This window comes from Alexandromys fortis, unplaced genomic scaffold (assembly GCF_014885135.2).
Source record: "Alexandromys fortis isolate MF-2015 unplaced genomic scaffold, M_Fortis_MF-2015_v1.1 scaffold_166, whole genome shotgun sequence".
Taxonomy (NCBI): Eukaryota; Metazoa; Chordata; class Mammalia; order Rodentia; family Cricetidae; genus Alexandromys; species Alexandromys fortis.
The window spans coordinates 2,807,672-2,829,634 of record NW_026068102.1 but is presented as its reverse complement, the minus strand read 5'-3'; the positions used below and the strand labels follow the sequence as shown (position 1 = coordinate 2,829,634).

Here is a 21,963-nt window from a genome sequence, read left to right as displayed (position 1 = left end):
TTTTGGGGGGGGGGGTGTCTACCTCAATCAAAACTGATTTTTTTCTTAATCCAGGATAGATCCAAATCCTGTGGAAATAAAATCAGAAAGTCTTTCTCAAAGTAACATATCTTTCATCTTAAATTTTGAAGTCAAGATATTTTTTAAATGTATAGGTTGGTTTAATCCAGCAGGATTTATAATCAATTGTCTTTTAGCAGCTGTTACTCCTTCCTTGGCAGTCAAAAAGACAACACAATAACATACCGTATCCATACTCTTTCTGTATTACTCTTTTTTAAGTTCTTTCTCTATCCTTTTTCTTTTCTCTTCCAAGCCTATGTTACTTTTCAACACCCTGAAAAACATTTTGAGATGTTTTTCATTTGAATCTGTTTTTACTATATATCTCTATCTTTTTCTGACCAAATGGTCTCTAATCTGTTAAGGTAGAATGACTAGAATTAAAGCAGAAGCTTTGGCAGCTTTCTCTGCCACATTCCTTGACTTCCTAATAGTCTAGCTTCATGGTGGAGGTACTTGTGGGAGCCATGTTTATTTCTACAACTCTGCAGAGTTTCTAGGCCCATGCTACCACCAAGAAGCCTGCTGCTAGCTGCTCATAAACACCATTTAAGGTTTTGGTAGTAGGGACTCTTCAAAGAATCACTTGGTTTTTTGTCCCTAACACTGAGTCAGATAGCCTCTATTAAAGGAGCTGTGCCTCTACTTTTCTCTACCAAACAAAACAAATCCCAAGAAAATGCAGCTACCAAGAAGCCATGCTTGACTCTGTTCTTTTGTTTCTAAAATCCATTCCCAAGTGCTCTCAGATTTTATGTGGCTGTAGTTGCTAAAATTTGGGTGCTGTTTGTAGCAGGAGACCTCTTGTCCCACCTAGTCATGCAGCTGCTTTTAAAATATACTATGAGGCTTAATATTAATTTCATACTGTTTATCCTATTAGCACAGGCTTATTATTAACTAGCTGTTACAACTTCAATTAACCCATTTTCATCATTCTGTATTTTACCACAAGGCTTGTGGCTTGGTACTTCACAGCTTACTCTTCTGTAGGCTATTGATGTCTCCTCAATCTCATATTTTCCTCCTTGTATCTGTTTGTATTTTCTACCTAACTATATTCTGCTCTGCCACAGGCCAAAGTAGCTTATTTATTAACCAGTGTTAATAAAACATATTCACAGCATACTGAAGGGCATCCCACATCATCAAGCCCCTATGCTGGTTTCATGGCTAGAGCCTCCTTTCTGTATTTCTCCATTGTTCTCATTTGGTGTTAAAATTATATGTTTGCCAAATGAACAGTCTTTAGATCAGGAATGGGTCAGATGAACTAATGCTGTGCTAACATTCTGAACCTTATCATAGACTTCAGTTGTCTATGAGGAGCTTTTTTGTCATTTGAGAGGGTTCCTGATCAGCCTGGTGATTTATTGTTCCCAGTTTTCTAAACCTACTCTGAGCCTTTTCACATCCTTTCATGATAAGGCATACTATGAAGACAGCATTTACAAATAGTCAATTTCTTATTTCAATAATTTAATCAGTGGACTTGATCATTTTCTAAGTCATGTGTTCTACTCAAATACAAATATGTCCTCAAAAAATATTGAAAGTAAAATTGGAAAGTGTCTCCTAGGGGCTTAAAAATATCTTTCAAAATTTAATGACTTCATAACAGGAATGATTCATTTAAAAGTGATATTTTCTTACTGAACCCATGGCTCATTTCCCAATAGAAAAAAAGTTATTTATTTCATTTGGCTGGTTTTTCTTCTCTATGAGGATAAATGCTAGATCACTTGCCAGATATTCATGTATGAAAGGCTAGAGGTGATACAACTTCATTTTATGAGTGAGCGTGTAATGGTGGACTTGGCCAGTTTTAAAGGGCCTTTGAAATTTTGCTAACTTTGGTAAGTCTTTCATGAAAGACAGTATTTTTTGAAGGAGAATTAATTGCTCTCTTGGGGAAAAAATGCTACCCCTTTTCCTTTACCTCCCCTTTCTCTCCCTCTCTTCCTCTCTCACTCTCTCCTTCTCTCCCCCTCCCTCAGCCTCTCTCCCTCTGTCTCTCTGGTAGTACTGTGGATGAAAACCCAGGGCCTTGTGCATGCTAGGTAAGTGTTCTATTACTGAGCTCTACCCTAGCTTGTAAGATGAAATTGCTTAAAATGCTAAGTTCTTAAAGAGTAAATAAGTATAAGATTTATTACTAAACAGTGATATAATTTTAAAATATGTTTCTTTTTTCTGAAACAAATCTTTATTGAGTCTGAAGAAACAGCTTTGTAAATAATGTGCTTGCTATTTAAGGATGAAGAAAAGTTAGCCATGGCTGCACTAGTTTGTAACCACTGTGCTTGGAGCCAGAAGCAGTGGAATCACTAGAGCTTATTAGCCAGTGAAACTAATGAAGAGTTAATCTCTGGGTTCACTGAGATCCTGTCTCAAAATGTAAAGCGGTGAGCTAGTGGTGTGTCTACATCTTACGTCTGCCTGTTCTTCTGCACACACATGCTCATCATACCAGACAAATGGGAAAAAGAAGTAAACTGAAAATAATCAAGTATTATTCATGGAGGTTTCTACCTCTTTTTTTTTCTTTTTTCTAAACTAGATAATAGAAGGACAGCCCAAAACTACTAAGAGTTGGCGCCATCCACTTGGTAAGCCTCCAGCCAGATCCCCAATGACTGTTGTGAAGCAGCAGGTAGCGAGTGATGAAGGTGAGTGTATATCATTATTTATCATCTTTTATAATAAATGACTTGAATTGAATCACGTCCAATCATGTCATATACTCATTGTCTGTATTTTTAACCTGAACCATTTCAATTCATGAACCCACTAAGAAACCACCCCTTATCTTTTTTTAAGTCACATATCCCATTGTAACATTTACTTTTCTTTTTAATTTGATTCCCCTTTCTCTGTCTATGTGATGTTTCTGTGAGACTTCTACTAAGTACTTCTTCATTACATTTCTAACTGATCTTTTCAAGCATTTTTGTTGTTTGTTCCTCTGTGCAGTCCATCTTTGAGATAGTCTCCTTTTCTCTAAAGTCACCTATTTTTGAGGTTGTAGTCAAGAGAACAACACTATAGTGATTTGGTTTAGATTAAGTAACACTCACTTGAAGTACCAACATCATTTTTCTGCTTACTGTCTTTTATTTTATGGTGTGTGTTTATGTAGAAAAAAAGAACTTAGTAGTAGTACTGTTTATAACAGGGAAGCATTCTAGTTGAATTGTAGAAATAAAGAAACATACTAGCTGTTATTTCTGTATGTTATCAAGTTGGGTTCTAATTTTTTGTTTCTTTGAGACAAATTACTGTAGTGCAATCTAGACAGGCTGGAAATTTGATCCTTCTGCTTCAGCCTTCTACTTGCTAGGATTATGGATACTTCTATACTTTATCTGTTCCTTTTTTATTCCATTTTAGTTCTTTTAGCATAAGCTGTTGTTGGTTAAAGTTATTATAACTAGAAGACAAATTTAAAAAATTAATATCTAACAATATCTATGACCTTTGAATACTTTTCTTCACAGCTTGCTGTTGATGTGGTTTCTCTGCAGGAAAGGGCCTAGATAGACTTCTAAAGACAGTTTTTTCTTTCATGTGCTTTTCTTCCTAGAAGCTTATTTTTATGTCATCCATTGAGAATTGTACAGAGTACCCCCTTGATTTCAGTGTAAAGAGGTTGCAAAAATTTATAAGTGAATTATGTTAACAAAGTTGTCTCAAGGGTTTAAGCTTAAATATTTGTATAAACATTAGTAATTGTTGTTTTTGCAGTGGTTACACATATTAACATTTTCTGGGAATTTATGAGAATTGAATTCTAAAGCCATATGTGTTTCCTAGTGGCTAAAGATGTAAAAAAAATCTAAAATGACAATAAAAAAATTCTATATCCTCAAGTAAATTATTTAGATCATTGATCACTCTTCTTCCTTTGCATCTAATAGTTTCTATCATTGTAAGTGAAGAAAGATTATCATTGTCTAAATGAATTGAACAAGCAGATTTTATCCTCATTTGGAATACACAGTTACCAATGCAGCTGATTTTAGGCATTTTCTGCCCTATCAGCTCTTTGGCAGTGTTCCTATTAGAATATACCTATATTAGAATTTCTGAGAAATTACCTCTCTTAGTATCACTTAGTGTCTACTGTGGGTAAATGATCATTTTTGTATTGAGTTTGGAATCTGGTCCTACTACAGAAAACTAAAACAAAAAGCACCACAGTAAGCCCTTGTTGGATCTTCTGTTCTGGTGGGACAGACAGGTGACATCTGCTCAGTAATTCTGTTGTCTTACTCTGGTAGCTGCCTGGGGTCTCCTTGCTTTGGAGCCTGTGTTTCCAAAGCTGGGATTATAGTAGCATTTGTCACCTAGAGTTAATAAAGTTAAAATCTCAGTGTCTATGAAGTGCTTTGAACTTATGTGAAACTTACTAGTTCTCATTTCTGCTGTTAAGGTGATAGTAAGAAGTAAGAAGATAATGATAGCTGGATTTTCTAAAAGCTAGAGCAAGCCAGAAAAGGAGTCAGAGGAAATTCCCATCTACCTGGAGAATTCTTGCTATGAGTCTTCTCAGAATTTTCCTGGTCTAGATTTGGAAAGAAGGCAGTTGGTTTCATAAGACATGCAAAACAGAACTTTTGAGCAGCCAACCCTTTAAGAACATACATGGGAAAAACAGAAAACAAAATCAAAACTACCATGGACTCAAGAAGAGGACCAAACCTCTTGCTTAGGTTTTAGTGAAGAATGGTTGTAGGATAGAAGAATTCACCTAATGAATGCTTAGCCTTAAGAGTGAGGTCAAATTTTACTTCTTACTCCATGTAGCAAATTTAGAAGGGATGTGTTCTCTGCTTGTTAATGCCTGTAATGTATCTGGCAGAAGCAGTGGAAATTTTGTTTAAACTCTTAGAAGAGGAGTTTCTTTCTCTTAGTAGACTCTGGTCTTACTGTTTTATTTTATTTTTTCTGAGTTTTGTTGTTATTTTATAATTTAGACAAGTCCTCTTTCTGATCTTATTTTCCTCTTATATAAAATTTGTTACTTGGTCATAAGAGATTAACCTTAGTTCTTAACCTGTAGTGATTTTAGCAGTTTTGAGCATTTTAAATGCCCATAGTCATTTCAAATACCCATAGATGGTCACAACAGTGAGATTCATACTTTTTTTTTTTATAGGGAAATACCCTAATATTTTCTGGACATTGACTTTCAACCATATCAGGACTTGTATCTTTGACAAGGAAAAATGTTTTAGGACTCTATAGTATAAAGCAGAGTTGGAATTATTAAAATAATATTTAAGAATAACTTTTATTCTTTGAAAATCTCATACATATATAACCTGTCTCTTGATTGGATCTACAAGTCAGGTTTGGCCACCTGTCCTCCACAAGCTTATTAAAAGAACCAAATCAATAATAAGAAGGAAAAAAGAGATTTATTCATTGTACCTACATTGGGAAATATGGCTGAGTCGCTATCTCTGCCAAATCCATCTTCATACTTTTGATGTTAAGTTAAAAGGTCAGATTTATTTACATTAAAAGTTGTGGTTTATACCACCATCAATTTCTCTCCTGAATGGTGGTCTGACAGGTTGTAAATCTCTGTAGAAGAAAACCATCCCCTCTGGATTTTAGGCTTTTTTTTCTACCAGAGAGAAATTGCTTTGGAATTCCTACTTTTTGAGGGTCATTTTTTATTTTTCAGTAATCTGGTAGCGAAACTGAGGGACCTAAGTCATTCTTTATATCTTTATCCCTACCAGACCAACTATAATAGCATGTGTTAAATAAGATGTTAGTTTCCCTAAGACTCAACTGTCATTGTACTGATTTCTGTTTATACCTCTTCAACTCTATTTTGTTTTAAATTCTAGAGTAACCAATATAGAAAAAAAGATACACATAGCTATCTAAATACTGTCTTTGCCCAGGTGTACAGGTGAACTCCGCCCCCCTTTACAAGTTTGAGTATTGGTAGGAGCCACATTGAAGCATTGATTATAGTTCTTGTTTTTACTGTTCTTGTGGATTGGGCTCTAGTAGGCATGGCTAGCTAATGTGAGACATTTGTATTCTTTAAGCCACATGTAAGAAACATGTAATGATGATAAACAGAAAGATGGGATTTATTCAGTATGGTCACTTTGGCAAGAGAAATCAAATCAAGTTCATCTTCCCCATGAAAACTTAAGGCAAAAGCTGCATATAACTAAATAGTCTTGGACCTTGGTGTGGTCCTTCCCATCATTATTGTCTGGGCCCCAGTTTCTCTTGTTAGGTTTTCTGCAGGTTGTCAGAACTCTGAGAAATTGCTTCTAAATGACAACATTACCTTCTGAATGTCAGCTGGATTCAGTATTTTCTTTCCTTGGGCATGAGATTCCAAGAAGAATTCCAATGTATTGCTACCCGTTGTTTCAATACTAAGCAAAGGGAAGGTCGGGGACATAAATTTCTTTTTAGAGTATCTTCATTCCTCGTTGCACCCAATTTCATGTTCTTTCTCTCTGTGTGTTTTTCTATCAAGGAAAAATAAAAAAAATAAACAAATAAATAAAAATGGAACAAGATAAAACACACAGAAAAGGCCCTCAATGCAAGTGAGAAAATAGTAAGATAAAAATGCCAAAACCAAACCAAAAGCATGAACCTGCACAAACATGCATGTGCACAGAGATACAATTCATTTTGTGTTTGCCAGCTTTTCCTGGGTAAGGTGATTGCCCTGGTATGTGATTGATATATCCAATTACACTCCACTAGATAAAACTGACTTTTTCCTTTGTCAACAATGATCAATTGCAGATAGCTTCTTGGTGGTACCCAGTGTACATTTCTCTCTTGCACCTAATTTGAACCTGTGTGGGTCCTATCTGTGAATTCATATGTGTATCAGTCCTTTTGTGTCTGGAAGACACTGCTTCTTTAGAGTCATCCATATTAGATTTATTTTGATTAAGATAAATGATATGTCCTATTATTGATATGTTCTATTAATTAAATTGGAAGGAAGAGTGGGAGGGAGGGCGAGCTGAGTTTAAAATACAAGGTTTTTTCAGAGCCTGTTTTGGAAGGAAATCTTTATAGAGTTCTATATATTCAATATAACATTTCATAGTTTTGTGAATTGTTATGACTCCAGTAAGTATTATTTTATATAAACAAGAGGAATTTTAATGCTTTATAAAAGTTTTATGATTCAGATATCATTTTCATAGACTTTAAGAAACTAAGAGTACCTAATTTTATAAAGTGGTATATATTTCGCAGGCCTTGCTATACAGTCACACATTTCTTTTATTTAAGCATTCCAAAAATAATTTTAATGCTCACTTTAAAAAGAAAACTAAAAAGCTGAAAACAAGTAGTTTTATTTCTCAATTATTTTAGGAGCTTCTAGAGATAAACTGGGATTTTTTTCTTATGTTTTTTTTTCCTCTTCTGTCTCTCATTACATGCTATTTCTTTGTTTTGTGTTTGTGAATGTATTTGAACAGTTATATGCCACAGTGTCTGTCTGTTCAAAAGACAGTCTGTAGGAGTCTGTTCTCTTCTTCCATTATGTGGATTCAGGGATGGAAATCAGGTTGCCATGCCTGGAGAGGAGCACTCTACAGACTGAGCCATCTCACCAGGCTCATGTTGTTTACGACTTGGGTCTGTGTTACACAATATAGACATGCACTTCCCTTTTATGAATATCTCTATGATGTTATTTCTTTTACTTTAGTGAAATAAGGTTGCTGTCCACAAAAGACAGAAAAACGTCTAGACTGCTAGTTTCAGAGATAAGTCATAATTTGCCATGACTTTTGTTTTTATATTACCATTCAGATAAAAGGTACATATGGGCTGTCATGTTTATGTGAGTGGCTTATTACCTTGTAAATTATCTCTGTACCTCATCAATACTGCTGTGACTACTAAATGAACAGGCAGAACTGGAGAGCAGTTAGGATATAAAAGAGCAGAGCTAAATAAATCATACTGGTAAGTAAATGGGAAGAAAAGTTAACTGGGAGTTAGTATCTAGATATCTGCTCCTGCCTCATCCCTAGGTATAGGTAGGAGTTCAGAGTTGGAGGGACCAGCCAAGAGCTATGGCAGTGTTTATACCAGGTCCTCATTTGAGTCTGTCATTCTCCTTATCTTGGTAGTCCTCTGGGGAAAAAATAAAGAAGGATTGGTTATGTTTATAGGGTTCAGTGACATTGTAGACTCCAAGCCATGTAATTATCATTGTTTATATTAGTACTGTAATGCCCTCCCTCATATAAGCACCACCATCTTGGTGGCACAATTAACTATAACTGTCTTTCTTTGCACACACGTTAGTCAGGCAGCTTCAATGTGCATAAGCTAATATGTGACTGCTTGCATCTCCAGTGGGGACTAGGTCTCCATGTGTTCCCAGGCTTCACTTGGATCATGGTGACTCTTTGCAAGCCTTCCAGTTTAAAGACAAACCCTCCTGTATAGTTGCTTTACAATTTAAAGTATTGTTTCTCTCAGGAAGCCATTAGCCCATTCCTGCTTCTTTGCGCTATGTCAAGTTGCAATAGAGAGAACAAGGGAGAGGGTCCAGACATACCTCCAGTCTCAATCACAGGAAGCCATAGCCATGAAAGAAAGTCAGAGGAAATGCTGAATGTAGTTCTCCAGACTTTCATGTTTTCATAGGCTGTCATCAGGCCTTTTTTGGGAGCTTTGACACCATTTTGAAATGTTCCAGGAATAAATAGCATGGCTTTTCCTACTGGGTGGCTTTCCTACCATTGCATCTATTGATCAGGGTTCAGAGTATAACCACAGGTTATTGTGTCTTCAGAAAAGTGAATCAAACTGGGAACAAATGAATGATGAGTGAAATAGAGACACTTTATTGAAAAAGAAAGGTATTCTAGAAAATGGACATTGACTAGGTAGCATGAAGAAGGCAGGTCACCAAAAAGCTATAAGCCTCTGGTGCTATCAGTTATTTTAGAGGTTATTTACAAAACCACTTTGCTTGACTGTGGATATCACAGGGCTCTTCTCACACATGACATTGTTTCTATTTGGGGTGTGTGTGTGTGTAGTCCTAATGGAGATGAGTTTCCAGTCTTTCTATAGCTAGCTTCTTTTACATTTTAATTTTTATTCCTCTTTCTCCAACTCTGCTTTCCTATGACAACTACTTTGTTTTCTACATTATGCTTTGTAAATACCAAGGAATTTTAAATAAAAAAATCAATTTAATTAAATTCAGTTGATAAACTTTTACTGTGTTAAGTAAGGAAAATGAAAGTATTAATAAGAGGGTCACTAGCTTAGTCATTCTTAAACTTCTTAACCATGTGGGTGGTTTTGCAGTGGAAGCTGAAAAGATGAAGTGATGAAGTTTAAGGAGGGATTGATTTAATTTTTCCCAGCAAAAAGAAAAATAGCTTATGGTTCCATGAGATGTTCTGATCTCCTGCTCCAAGGCTGGAGAAGATAACAAGAAAACCCAGTTATTCTATTTCATTCATAATATGCTTGATAAAATAGGCTTAGCATCTGACATTGACATCACAGTCATTTAAGACTACTCAATGTCTGTTACCAGGGTGATATCTTTTTCTAAGTCTTCTGCTCATTTTGTATTCCTCTTTTTCTCTCAAGAGTCACCTGAAATTCTAACCATTGACGAAGAAGTGGAAGAAACAGAGTCTTGGGCAAAGCCTCTCATCCACCTTTGGCAGACAAAGTCTCCCAACTTTTTGGCTGAACAGGAGTATAATGCAGCTGTGGCAAAAATAGAACCACACTGTGCAATTTGCACTCTGCTCATGCCATACTACAAGGTAATTTGGAGGATGGCTACCACGTATCCTTCCACTGTTGTATTTTCTTAAGGGCTTTTGATGAGCTCATTTTTTGTCTGTTTTTAGTGTTTGTTTATATTAGTGCATTTTAGAAACTTGCAATTCTAAATCCAGTTATTTTACTAAAAGGCACCAAACTTCTAACTTAAAGCCTGGAAATAAAACATTTCATAGAAAAAAATATACTTAGTAATTTTTTTTAATTAAAAGTATTCTTTAATAATATGGATATCAGTGCCCTGCTCTCCCTTTTTCTTTTTCACCTTTCCATCTGAAACACGCCAAAGACACACCCAAGACTCACTACAAATTGTGTATTTATTCACCAGAATCAGACTACTGTGCTTGTTGATTCCATCATTATTTCATGCATGTCATTCTGACAGCATCTTAGCTCAGGCATGACTGTATTCTTCTGAATACACACAAGAAAGCAATCTTGAATGCTGTATAAATTAAATTATATTGTGTGCTTTAAGGTACAATATATTAGAAAACCCACTAATATGATCATTATTTTTAAGTTGTGATGTTGGATTTTCCTCTGTATGCAATGAATATGTTCTATTATCATTGGTTAATAAAGAAATTGCTTTTCAACAAAGTTGTGTTTTCCTTGATAGAGTCATAAAGACTTCATTCAAGATCATGAATTTCTAAAAGTGTTATGTAATAGTTATTTAATTTGGATATTTTAGAACTGAAGAGAGTGAAATTTCTTCATTTTCAAATTTGTAATTAGTAGTTTATTTACTTTTTGTTTTACTTTTTTTTTAATCTGTTAATTATTTGCTTTTATTGATTCTTATTTAAGCATTCTTCTTTACCTGTGAGTTTTCCTGGCTTATGTAGCCACCTCCTAAGCAGCTTAGGGTACAAGACCTTTGCACAAAGAAGAAGGTCAATATGTAAATTGACAAGTAATATAATAATAAAAATATTTTTTATTATAAGAATTTTAAAAGTTGATTTATTTAATATCTAGGAAATAATAAAGGTAATCCATTGGCTGTAATTTCCCGATGTTTGCTGAATGATGACAGTCACATCTGGCACATCATTCTTATCTGACCACATATGCCAGTATGTCTCCTTATTTCAAGCTTTCTCTGGAGTTTAAACTGCTACTCATAGAAAACCTGGGCATTTATATGTATTCTTTGAAGTACATCCACATAATATTTTTTTAATAAGCCAAAACAGGCATTAGCCTAGTACAAGTAGATCATTGACAAGTATAAGCAAAAGTAACTGCATTCCTGAAGTATTTTGGAGCACCAAAGTTTAAAGAGTTCCTCACAATCTTGTATGAAACCACAGTTCTTCTTTATTCTTACTGAGTGATTTCTGAATGGGAGTCTATAGAAGAGCATTGGTAAAATGTTGCCAGTTGAATTAAAGAAAACAATGAGAAGTTGTAATTTAGTGGCTAGAACATGTATAAATGGATTAATGGATAAAAGCTGAGCTCTTTCATGTCTTTAATCGTGTGTGTGTGTGTGTGTGTGTGTGTGTGTGTGTGTGTGTATTATCTTTCCAGCCTGAGAGCAGCAAAGAAGAAAATGATTCTAGATGGGAGACAACAGTAAATGAAGTGGTTAAATCTGGAAGAAAGACTAAACCCATTATTCCAGAGATGTGTTTTATTTATAGTGAAGAAAATATAGAATATTCCCCCCCAAATGCCTTCCTTGAAGAGGATGGAACAAGCCTTCTGATTTCCTGTGCCAAGTGCTTCGTGCAGGTTCATGCAAGTAAATAAATCTATGGTTTTCCAGCCCCTGGCTTTTCAGTATTTTACATAGCCCCTATAAATCACCTGTCAATATACATGTTGGCATTCTTCTTTGTGCCAACGTCTTGTATCCTAAGCTGTTCAGGAGATTACTGCAGAAGCCAGTTGGCCAGCCCTTTTCTTGTGTTCCCATTTCTGTAGTGCTAGGGTTGCAGATGTGTACCACCATGCCTGGATTTATGTGGTAATGAGACTGAGCCCAGGACTTTGTGCGTAGGAGGCACAGCCTGCCAGTAGAGCTGCATTTCTACTCTTCTCATGAATATTTTTAATGGCTTCCGTTAAGATTATGAGTAGAGATAATCATCCTTTTCTCCAATTTTATGAAGCCTCACTGAAGAGAAGGTGTGAGTATTTTATTGTCATGAATCATGGTGACATCATCATGGAGCTCCTTCACTTATTTGAATTTTGTATTTTCATAATAATAGATTGTGAAAATTTAATTTCCATCTTTAGTTTTGATTGAAGACTATTTTTATGACTTTTTAAGACTCATTTTATATGTTCCACAACCTAATATATTGAATTAAATATTTTTTTCTCATAAAGATAGATAAATTCCATTATTGTAGTTGGGTTCCATATGTTTCACATTTTTTTTTATTTTTAAATAGGTATATATTTGTAAACATAGATTTACCACATAAGTCTCTTAGAATATATAGGGAAATTCATTACATATTACAAATCTATTGCAAAGTACTTCAATGTTCCTGATTTTGCTCAATTACATTTATCTGTTTTGGGGGCATTTTTGGTTTTTTCCTTTTATCTTTTATTACTAGGGCCAAACAAGAGCCTCATGCATGCTATATGTTTCTTGTGCCACTGAACCACATCCCAGACTCTTATTCTCAATTCTTTTATTTTATTTTTTATAATTTTATTAGATGCATGAGTATTTTGCCTATATGTATATATGTATTCTGCATGAGGAGTTGGTGCCTCGGGAAGTCAGAAGAGGGCTTCCAGTCTTCTGAAACTGTCGTTATAGCTGGTTCTGAGCTACAATATTGATGCTAGGAATCAAATCTGGATCCTCTGCCAGGGCAACAAGTTCTCTGCAGTACAGTATTAGCAATCTTTTTATACTAATACAGCTTTGGAAGATAACACACACACAGAGAGAGACATGTGTATGTACATTATTTTACCATACATTCCTATGTATAGCCAAGACATAAACCCCAGCCAACAATAAATATATATTCAACCTTGTTTTCTGAGTCACCAGCTATGCAGTCTCACCTTTCTAATCCCATGAACATGATTGAATTCAGCATTTGGTTTGACTTGGTTACATATGATATGGTTTTCTTTGATGCATTGCATTTCTGAATTTTTTTCTGTCTCTATTATCACATTTTGGTGTTAAAATTTACTCATTTATTGCTTCCAAATGCTTCTATTTTAGGAATTAAGGATACTGTGCCTTTCTCCTCACTGCCTATTTGCTTTCCCTTACATCGTGTCCTCTTTTTTTCCTTTCCCATCCTTGTTTCCTATTCTCTTTCCAAAAATTTTTCTTTGTAGGTGGCAGACTATGTACATCCTATATTCTTCTTACTAAGTATTCTCAAATACTGATAATATATGTGCTAGTTTGTTTATTTGTTGATAGATTTGCTTACTTGTTTATTTGTTGCTGAAATTTTAACCTAGTAACATTTGTACTATTATGCAATTACTACAAATATTTGCACCATCTTTCATCTTCACACTTAGTTTAGGCAAACACTTAATTGAAAACAAATTTTTTTTTGCTAATCGTGGACTATGCAGCCTTTGCCCCAATGACTGAAATACATGTCAAACTTTATTAGCATATCCCAAAACAGCTTTATGAGTTGCAGCTTATTTTGAAATATTTATGTAAAAGTGACAATGTTAACATTACAGTTTGAAATTTTACTTTTATCCTTGCAAGAATTATCTCTATGATAATATTAATATGTACACTCTGAAGCTTGGTGTTCTGGTGCGCCTCTTGACCTAGTTCTCAGGAAGCTATGGCATGAGAATCAAAAGTTTCATTCAACCTGAAATGTGTAACGAAAACTCTTATAGAAAATTTCAAATAAATAAGCTTTTTAGATGATTCCATTGCTTTGCGTGCCTGACTTTCTGTATTTCATTGTCACAACCTGTATACTAACCCTAGAACCTTGTTCTCTGACCTCCACATAATTGCTCTGGTATGCATGGGTCCACATTGTTACACTTACATCATACATACACACTAATACTAATAAATAAAGCAAACATGAAGCCAAATCCCAACTAGAAAAAAAATTGTTTTATGTTTGGGGAACTGATAAAATAATTTATAAGATATGTGAATCTGAGGTAACTTTGATAGAGGCTTACTCACATTTTTGGTATGCTAGGCATTGAATAACTTCATTTGTTTATTTTTGAAATATGTATTTTTTCCATATTCGATATTTTATATAATTCATTTTCGCATACTGGACAGTCTATCCCCGATTTGTAACCTGAAGCATCTTTGTACTTTTTATTTTGGAACTATCTCACTTGATTACATAGATTATCTTTGAGCTCACTATAGGTTGTGTAGGACTTGAATATGTGATCACTGTGCCTCAGCTTCCTAGTCATTGGGATCATAGGTTTTTTTATACCAGGGTGTCTGACATTTTAGAGATGCAAGGGACTGAATGCATACTTCCATGTTATTATATTTTAGGTTGTTATGGTGTCCCTTCTCATGATATCTGTGATGGATGGCTATGTGCCCGGTGCAAAAGAAATGCATGGACTGCAGTAAGTAGATTTTAATGTTGTGCTATTCTTCCTCTCTCTGTGCCCACTGTGATCATGGCTAGTTCAGCTGTGGTCAGATAATATTTCAGTGCTGGCCTGTATATCACAAAATCTCAGTCTTAATTATTTCCTGTTATTACTTTTAATATGCCTTGTGAAAATAAAATTTATTCAGAATACAGAATATCTCTAAGAATATTAAGCTTGGGTTTTATAATCATATAGCAAGTATAATTTTTCTAATACTTTTATTTTATGGTAAAGTTTTGAAAACCTTGTGTTTATATTTGTAAAGTATGTAGCAATTTTTTGTAGTAGTCCACTTTTTACTTTTACTATTAAATGCCCAGAACACAGCATTTCATAGTCCTGTCTCCTATTTACTTTACATGCTTTATCACACCCTTCTCACCAATGTTTACTGAGTTCTGTGAGAGTTGATATAGATAAGTTTTTAGGACTGAGCAGTCACCATCACTTATTCTTATTTATTTTGACAGCTATGTGTCTTTGCATTGATTATTATCCACTGCAAAAGGAAGCTTCTCTGACCAACATTGAAAACAGCATCAATCAATAGATATAATCATAAATATTTAGGAAGCAGTGTGACAATGTGTTCCTTTAGCAAAACAACAGTAGTAGGTTTGATTAGAAAGATTGTGACCTCCCCAACATTTGACCAGTTTTACAGTACCAGACATAAATTCCTTCTCGTTGAAGAGGCCTCAAATTTAGTCAGAAAGCAAGTGGTTCCTCCAGAACTCACTCTATTATTGCACTGAGGGGCATGTTTTGCTGGTCACTCAGTATTGTCAAATTTAGCATTGAATAAAACAGGTGATGGCATTTCTTCTTCAGTGGTCTGAATAGCACCTTTTGTCATTGTAAACATAGCTAGTGGAGTGTAGGTTTCCGGATCACTTCCAGCTTGATATCTTTATGTGTTATAAGCAAAATGTGTTATTTTTAGTAGCAGGGTCATAAAATCTAGCTGTGGTGGCTAACTGAAAAGCATGGGTATAGCCTATGTTCTTTTGGATGCTTCTGGGACCTCTGATGATTAATTCTTTGTGTAGTGAGATGTTCGTTTTATAATCTATGTCTGTTGGTATATACTTTGTCTGTTATTACTGTTTCCCTCCATCCAAACTGTTTCAAAAACAAAAAGAAAAGAAACCACACATTGACGTAAAGAGATGCCCTGACCTAGGACACCTATAAACAAAATCATTTAATTGGATACTTGCTTACAGTTTCAGGGAGTTAGTCCATGGTCATCATGGTGGAAAGCAGACAGGCACTGTGCTTTGAGCATGAGCTGAGAGTTCATTTCTGATCTACAAGTTACAGAGAGAGAGAGAGAGAGAGAGAGAGAGAGAGAGAGAGAGAGAGAGAGAGAGAGAGATTGAGGCTGGTTGGCTTGGACTTTTGAATCCTCAAAGCCTAGCCCCCCAGTGGTTCACCTCTCCAACAAGGCTACACCTCCTCCAACAAGACCACACATCCTTATCCTTCTCAAGCAGTTATAGTAACTGGAGAACACATATTCAAACATGGAAGCCTATGGATGCTATTCTCTTTCAGACCACCACAGCTTATAATGTAGAGGGTTTTCATAAGTCTTTTTATACATCCTTACTTTTTGTTAACCCATCCTTACCCTTCCTCTTCTGCATCCTGCTGTACATATCCTTGCTGAAGCCTTTATGCCTCCCTCATATCACGTGTTTTCTACTCTCCCTTTTCCCCTTTCACACCCACTTTCTAGCTTCTTGACCTCAGCAGACATTCCAAATTAAAATACAAATCTTAAAAGTTCAGAGTTAGAATGCACACATTCTAAGAAAGAAAGCATGTACATTTGTTCTGCTCATGGATTATCTCATTTATTATAATAGTTTCATATCTATCTACTGAATTTTTTATAATTTCAGTTTTCCTTATAATGGAATGAAATTACATTGTGTATTTTTACATTTCCATCATCTATTCATCCTTATCACACTTGCTGGTCATTATTCATAAAGTATTCATATGTCTATGGAAGGTTATGGATTCCTTTGGATGTGTCCATAATTGAATAACAACATCCACACTGACTCCAGTCCTTATTCTACCACTCAGTTTCTACTACCACTGGAAGATAAGGTGACTCTTTTCCTCACATTCTCACCAACCTTTGTGTCCTTTGTTCTCTTTATATCTATTCTGACTTGGGTAAAATTGAATCTCAAATAGGTTTTTTGTTTTGTTTTATTTTTAATGTTTTAAAATTTCATACATGTGTTTTGATCAAGTCATTATCCCTTTTTCTTTTCAAACTTCATGTGTGCCCCCCCATTTATCATTTGTGAACTTTAACTGTTTTAACTTTACATATTTATTGTGCTTCATGTGGTAATTTAAACCCTACATACAATGTAAAATGATTAAATCTGGACAGTTAGCATTTCTATTTTTTTTATGTATTTCAAATAATTTTCTTTGGTGCTGGTTATGAAACCTAAAAGCTAGAGAGTGCATACCAAGTGTATTGTGACTAGGCTGTTCCCTTAGCTCCTAGATTTAAGTGTGTTTATATTTTAACTTTTATACACTTTTTTTAGTTGAAAAATAATTACATATTTTTATCTTCATTTTCTTCATCCAGCTCCTCACAGGTATGCTTCCCAGTTCTCAAATTTATAGCCTCTTTTTCTCTAAATATTTTTGATACATATGTATAAATGTATGTATATATGTACAAACATATAAATATAGTCTTTGGAGTCTTTTGTGTCTGTATCTGTAGTTTCATGACTGACCACCTTATATTTGATAACCAATAGGGTCACATCTCTGGGCATGGGTAGTTCTCCCTGCCGTCATAGTTGCCTATACTTCCTGTTAAATAATGGGGCCCTGCAAAATTCTCTCTGTTTTATCAATTCTGCACTGATCATAACAGTAGCTTTGCTTCAACTGAATCGTGGTTGTTCTTCCTTGCCCAGGGCCCAAAGGCATATACCGTTATATATTTCAGATCTCTCTGATTTCTTTTTTTTCTTTATCGTTTTTGTATTTCAGGTATAATAACTACATCATTTTTTTCCTACCATTTCTTCCTTCCTAACACATTCATTTATCCTCCCTCGTTCTCTTTCTAATTCTGGCCTCTATTCATTAGTTGTTGTTATATGCTTATCTATATACATATTCTTGCTCTTTCTGTTATATGTTCAGGGATTAATGTAGGTACATACGACTTTTTTCATTGTATCTCATAAGATTAGATAAGTTAGGTTTTCAACCTACTTTCTTGTTAAAAAGTATTCATTTTGATCCTCACACTTGCTATGTTGTTAAGGTTTCTATTGCTTTGGTAAAACACTATCACCAAGAGCAAATAGAGAAAGAAAGTTTATTTCATTCTGTACTTTCTTATCATCACTTAGGTAAATCAAAGGCAGTTCTCAAGGCAGGAACCTGGAGATAGAAGCTAATTCAGTGGCCATGGAGAGGTTCTGCTTATTGACTTGTTTCTCATGGCTTGCTCAACCTGCTTTCTAATATTTTCCAGGACTAGTAGCCCAAGAGTGACACTACCCACCATAGACTGGCCCCTCCCATATCAATCATGAATCAAGAAGATGTAACCACAGGCCAATTTGGTGTTGGGGGGAGGGTCTCAGCTGAGACTTGTTTGTGTGGAATTGACATATAACTCGCCAACATTTGTGCATATCAAAGAGTTTGATCAACTCTTTCCCCTAATCTCTCCCCTCTATCCTCCCTTATCCCATACACTACTTTCCCCCCTCCCAACTTTCTTTAAAAACAATACCCGTTGAGTAAATATATTTAGTACTGCCTCTTTATGCATGGATGTGGAACCATCTTCTGCAACACTGGTAACCTCTCAGGGACCACACACCAGAAGAAAACAGACATTTCCTTTCCCAGCAATTATCAGTTGCCATCCCTCAGCTAGAAGTGGAATTTCATGAGCCCCTTCACCCTCCATACTGAGAATTAGACTGACTCGCTATTATGCAGGTCTTTTGTATATAATTACAGCTTTTGTGAATTCAGTTGTGTAACTATGCTGTAATGTTTGGTCATTACTGTTTATTGCATGAGTATAGTCCTTCTGGATCTTTGAGCTGTCATTATTCTTATATTGACCAGTTGCAAATCTTTATTAATCTCCACCTACTGATAAACAAAAATGTGTCTGATGTTTGTGGAGAGATGGACCAATGTATAGGCATAACAATAAGAACTTGGGGATTCCATATCTATTTAGCAGAAAAAAAAAAACATTTAATAATAGGTTAGTTACCCTTAAGGCCTTTGACTAAGCTGGCCTTTCTTTTCTTTTCTTTTTTTTTTTTTTTTTTTTTTTTTTTNTTTTTTTTTTTTTTTTTTTTTTTTTTTTTTTTTTTTTTTTTTTTTTTTTTTTTTTTGATTTAACAGTTCACCAGATATGGGCTCTTTCTTGTGGCATGGGCTTTAAATTAACCAGAATATTATTTCCACAAGAATCTTGACACTTCCTTTTATGCTTCTCTACTACCATTTTGGTCAGACAGACATTGAATACATATTAATATCTTCAAATATACAGCGAAAGCTTTAACATAGTACTGTAGTCTATTAGTCTTCGATTCTTGGTACCCATTCCATCTTATAAAATGGACCCTAAATCCAGTCAAATCATCTTCGTTTCTTCCCATAATATTTGTACCACTATTATACCAGTATATCATGCAGGCAATTCACTATTTTGGTTTGCAACACTTATAGCTATATGATATTGATGTTTACATTTCTCTTCTTTTAGAGTGCAAAGTACCTTCCAGCACCATGAACGCTATTCATTAGGGATGAAACTGCAATTTAGGCATCAGCCAGACTTTCTCTGTTCAATGATACAAGTGTTGTCTTTATCAGTAGGGCCTTACCATCAATTGTGGAGAATAAGCAATAACCTTGGCAGTAGCCCTTGATATTTGGTGGTGAGGGTGGGTTACATGGGTAGCTTTTGTCCACTGACTCAACAAAATGTGACCCATTCCCAGCACTGGAGGTTTTACTTTGTAGAATAAGATGTCTAGTTGGAACATAGTTTCTCCTGCTATTTGGTGGCTTCATTTAAATTCCTTGAATATATAAATATATGTTAGGAAGCTTTTACAGTACTAAGTTTCCCTATAGCTTTTAAAATATCTTTAGTGTTAGTTGTTCCTCCCCTTGCCTTTACCCTTTGTTCCCATCCATCTCCCCTCTGAATCCTCCTATTCTAGTTTTTAATTTATGTCTCTATAACACTATTTTCTATTTCTCCTTCCTTGGGAAATCTTCTGGTCCCTTATACTACCTAACTTCTGTGGTTATTTGGATTGTAGTATACATATCTAAAGCTTAACAATTAACTTCTGTATGTGAGTAAAATCAATATTTGTTACATCACTCAGGATGACTTTTCTAGCTCCTATGAATTTTATAATTTCATTTTATTACAATTGAGTAATATTCCATATTTAAATGTACCATATTTTCCTTTATATATTCCTTTCTTGATGGAAATCTAGACTGTTTCCAATTTCCGGCAATTATGAATAGACCAGCAACAAACTATAACATTTTCAGGCTTATTTAGCTCATAGATCCAAGCTCCTCCACATTTTTCTGAACATTATTTCAGACCACATAGTCTGGTTTATCACATCTCTAGTCCCACTTCTGAGTACCAGTTTTCTATATTAGTTACTTTTCTCATTGCTGTGACAAAATATCTGGCAAGAAGTAACCTACGGGAGGAAGGGTTTATTTTGGCTCACAGACTAATACACTCCATCATGTAAGAAAGTCAAGGCTTGGGTGTATGTTGGTCCTTGAAACTGACCACAAATCATGAAATGGAAATTTTTGAATTCATGTTATAATATTTTTTTTTAATTTTCTCTACCCAAGTGATAATGACAATCAAAGTACTCTGACATAGGTACACCAAAACCATGCTTCACTAATGTGTCCAATGATTTCTTTATCCAGTCAATGTGAAAATTGAAATTAATTTGACATCTCCAAAGTTCTTTTTCACAACTTCCCCATATTGCAATTATGAATGAAATGGTGGTACTTTGAATATAGCAATGTATCCAAGCGTTTTTGGCTTTTCTTTTTCCTTTCTGGAACTTCAGATACCATTGTTTTAGCTTAAAACTTTTAGTTTCAAGATGAATGGAAAGGGGTATAGAAGATTTTGTAGAGTTGTTTGGATGAATGGCAGTGGCCTTTTGTTATATGGGTCTTATAATTGTGTTAATTTCTCTTTAGGAATGCTGTCTCTGCAATTTGAGAGGAGGTGCTCTTAAGCAGACTAAAAACAATAAGTAAGTAATACATTGATGTGTTGAATTTCATCATTTCATTCTTCTCTTGAAATTCTGCATGATAGTTTGCTCTACCCCTCTCCCTGTGATGTTTCACAGATACTGCTTTCTGGATCTAGGCTGAAAATTCTTCTCAGATACTAAAGCTGACTGGATGTAGTATAGGGCTTACTCTATTCTCTGCTATTTATATAATGGCAGCCCTTATTTTGTGAAGAGGTTTCTCCATTATTGTCTTCCCTCTTATGTTTCTCCTTTTTCTCCTCTCTTGACTTCAACAATACTCCATTCATAGTTAACTGAACTATTCTTTTGTTCTCACTTCCTCTCTCTCTCTCTCTCTCTCTCTCTCTCTCTCTCTCTCTCTCTCTCTCTCTTTTTAAATAAGTTGGTAGGAGAACTTAGCTTCTGTGGGGCAAGTAATCCTGCCTAGCCCATAGTACTGGAATTGGAACTCCTCATGAAAAATGTTGTGATGACATTAACATAATTTCATATGTATGCATGTGTGTCTAGTTACTTGGAAAGAGGAGTAAAGGAATTTATCATCCCTATACTGATAAAGTGTTGCCTAAGAGATAATATTTAATTTTAGATTCATAAGTTCATCTAGTAAGACTAATATTATCCTATAGAGCTGTCACTAGGTTTTAGATGATTTAGACAGTGGGGACTATGGCATAATTTAGGTGCCTCCTGTAAAAATATATATCATGAGAAATTGTCTTTTTTTTTAATTGAGAATAAGAAAAAAAAAAGTTTCTGCCTCCTCCCAGCCTCCCATTTCCCTCCCCCTCCCCCCCAATCTTCTCCACCTCCCCCCACTCCTCTCTCCCTCCCTCTCTAATCCAAAGAGCAGTCATGGTTCCCTGCCCTGTGGAAAGTCCAAGGTCCTCCCCGCTCCGTCCATGTCTAGGAAGGTGAACATCCAAACTGGCTAGGCTCCCACCAAGCCAGAACATGAAGTAGGGTTAGAACCCCTTGCCATTGACCTTGGCTTCTCATCAGTCCTCATTGTTCGCCATGATCAGAGAGTCCGGTTTTATCCCATGCTTTTTCAGTCACAGTCCAGCTGGCCTTGGTGAGCTCCCAATAGATCAGCCCC

General features: G+C 35.3%; 1 protein-coding gene across 2 annotated transcripts in view; it reads left to right on the top strand.

The window, feature by feature from the left end:
- Positions 1–21,963, top strand: part of LOC126489580 (lysine-specific demethylase 4C) — a 181,075-nt gene that overhangs the window by 108,925 nt on the left and 50,187 nt on the right. For both annotated transcript variants that reach the window (XM_050123921.1, XM_050123922.1), the window contains exons 12-16: positions 2,624–2,732; positions 9,694–9,875; positions 11,437–11,650; positions 14,402–14,478; positions 20,803–20,858. In XM_050123921.1, the coding sequence (XP_049979878.1) occupies positions 2,624–2,732; positions 9,694–9,875; positions 11,437–11,650; positions 14,402–14,478; positions 20,803–20,858 (638 nt within the window). The remainder of the gene's footprint in view (positions 1–2,623; positions 2,733–9,693; positions 9,876–11,436; positions 11,651–14,401; positions 14,479–20,802; positions 20,859–21,963) is intronic.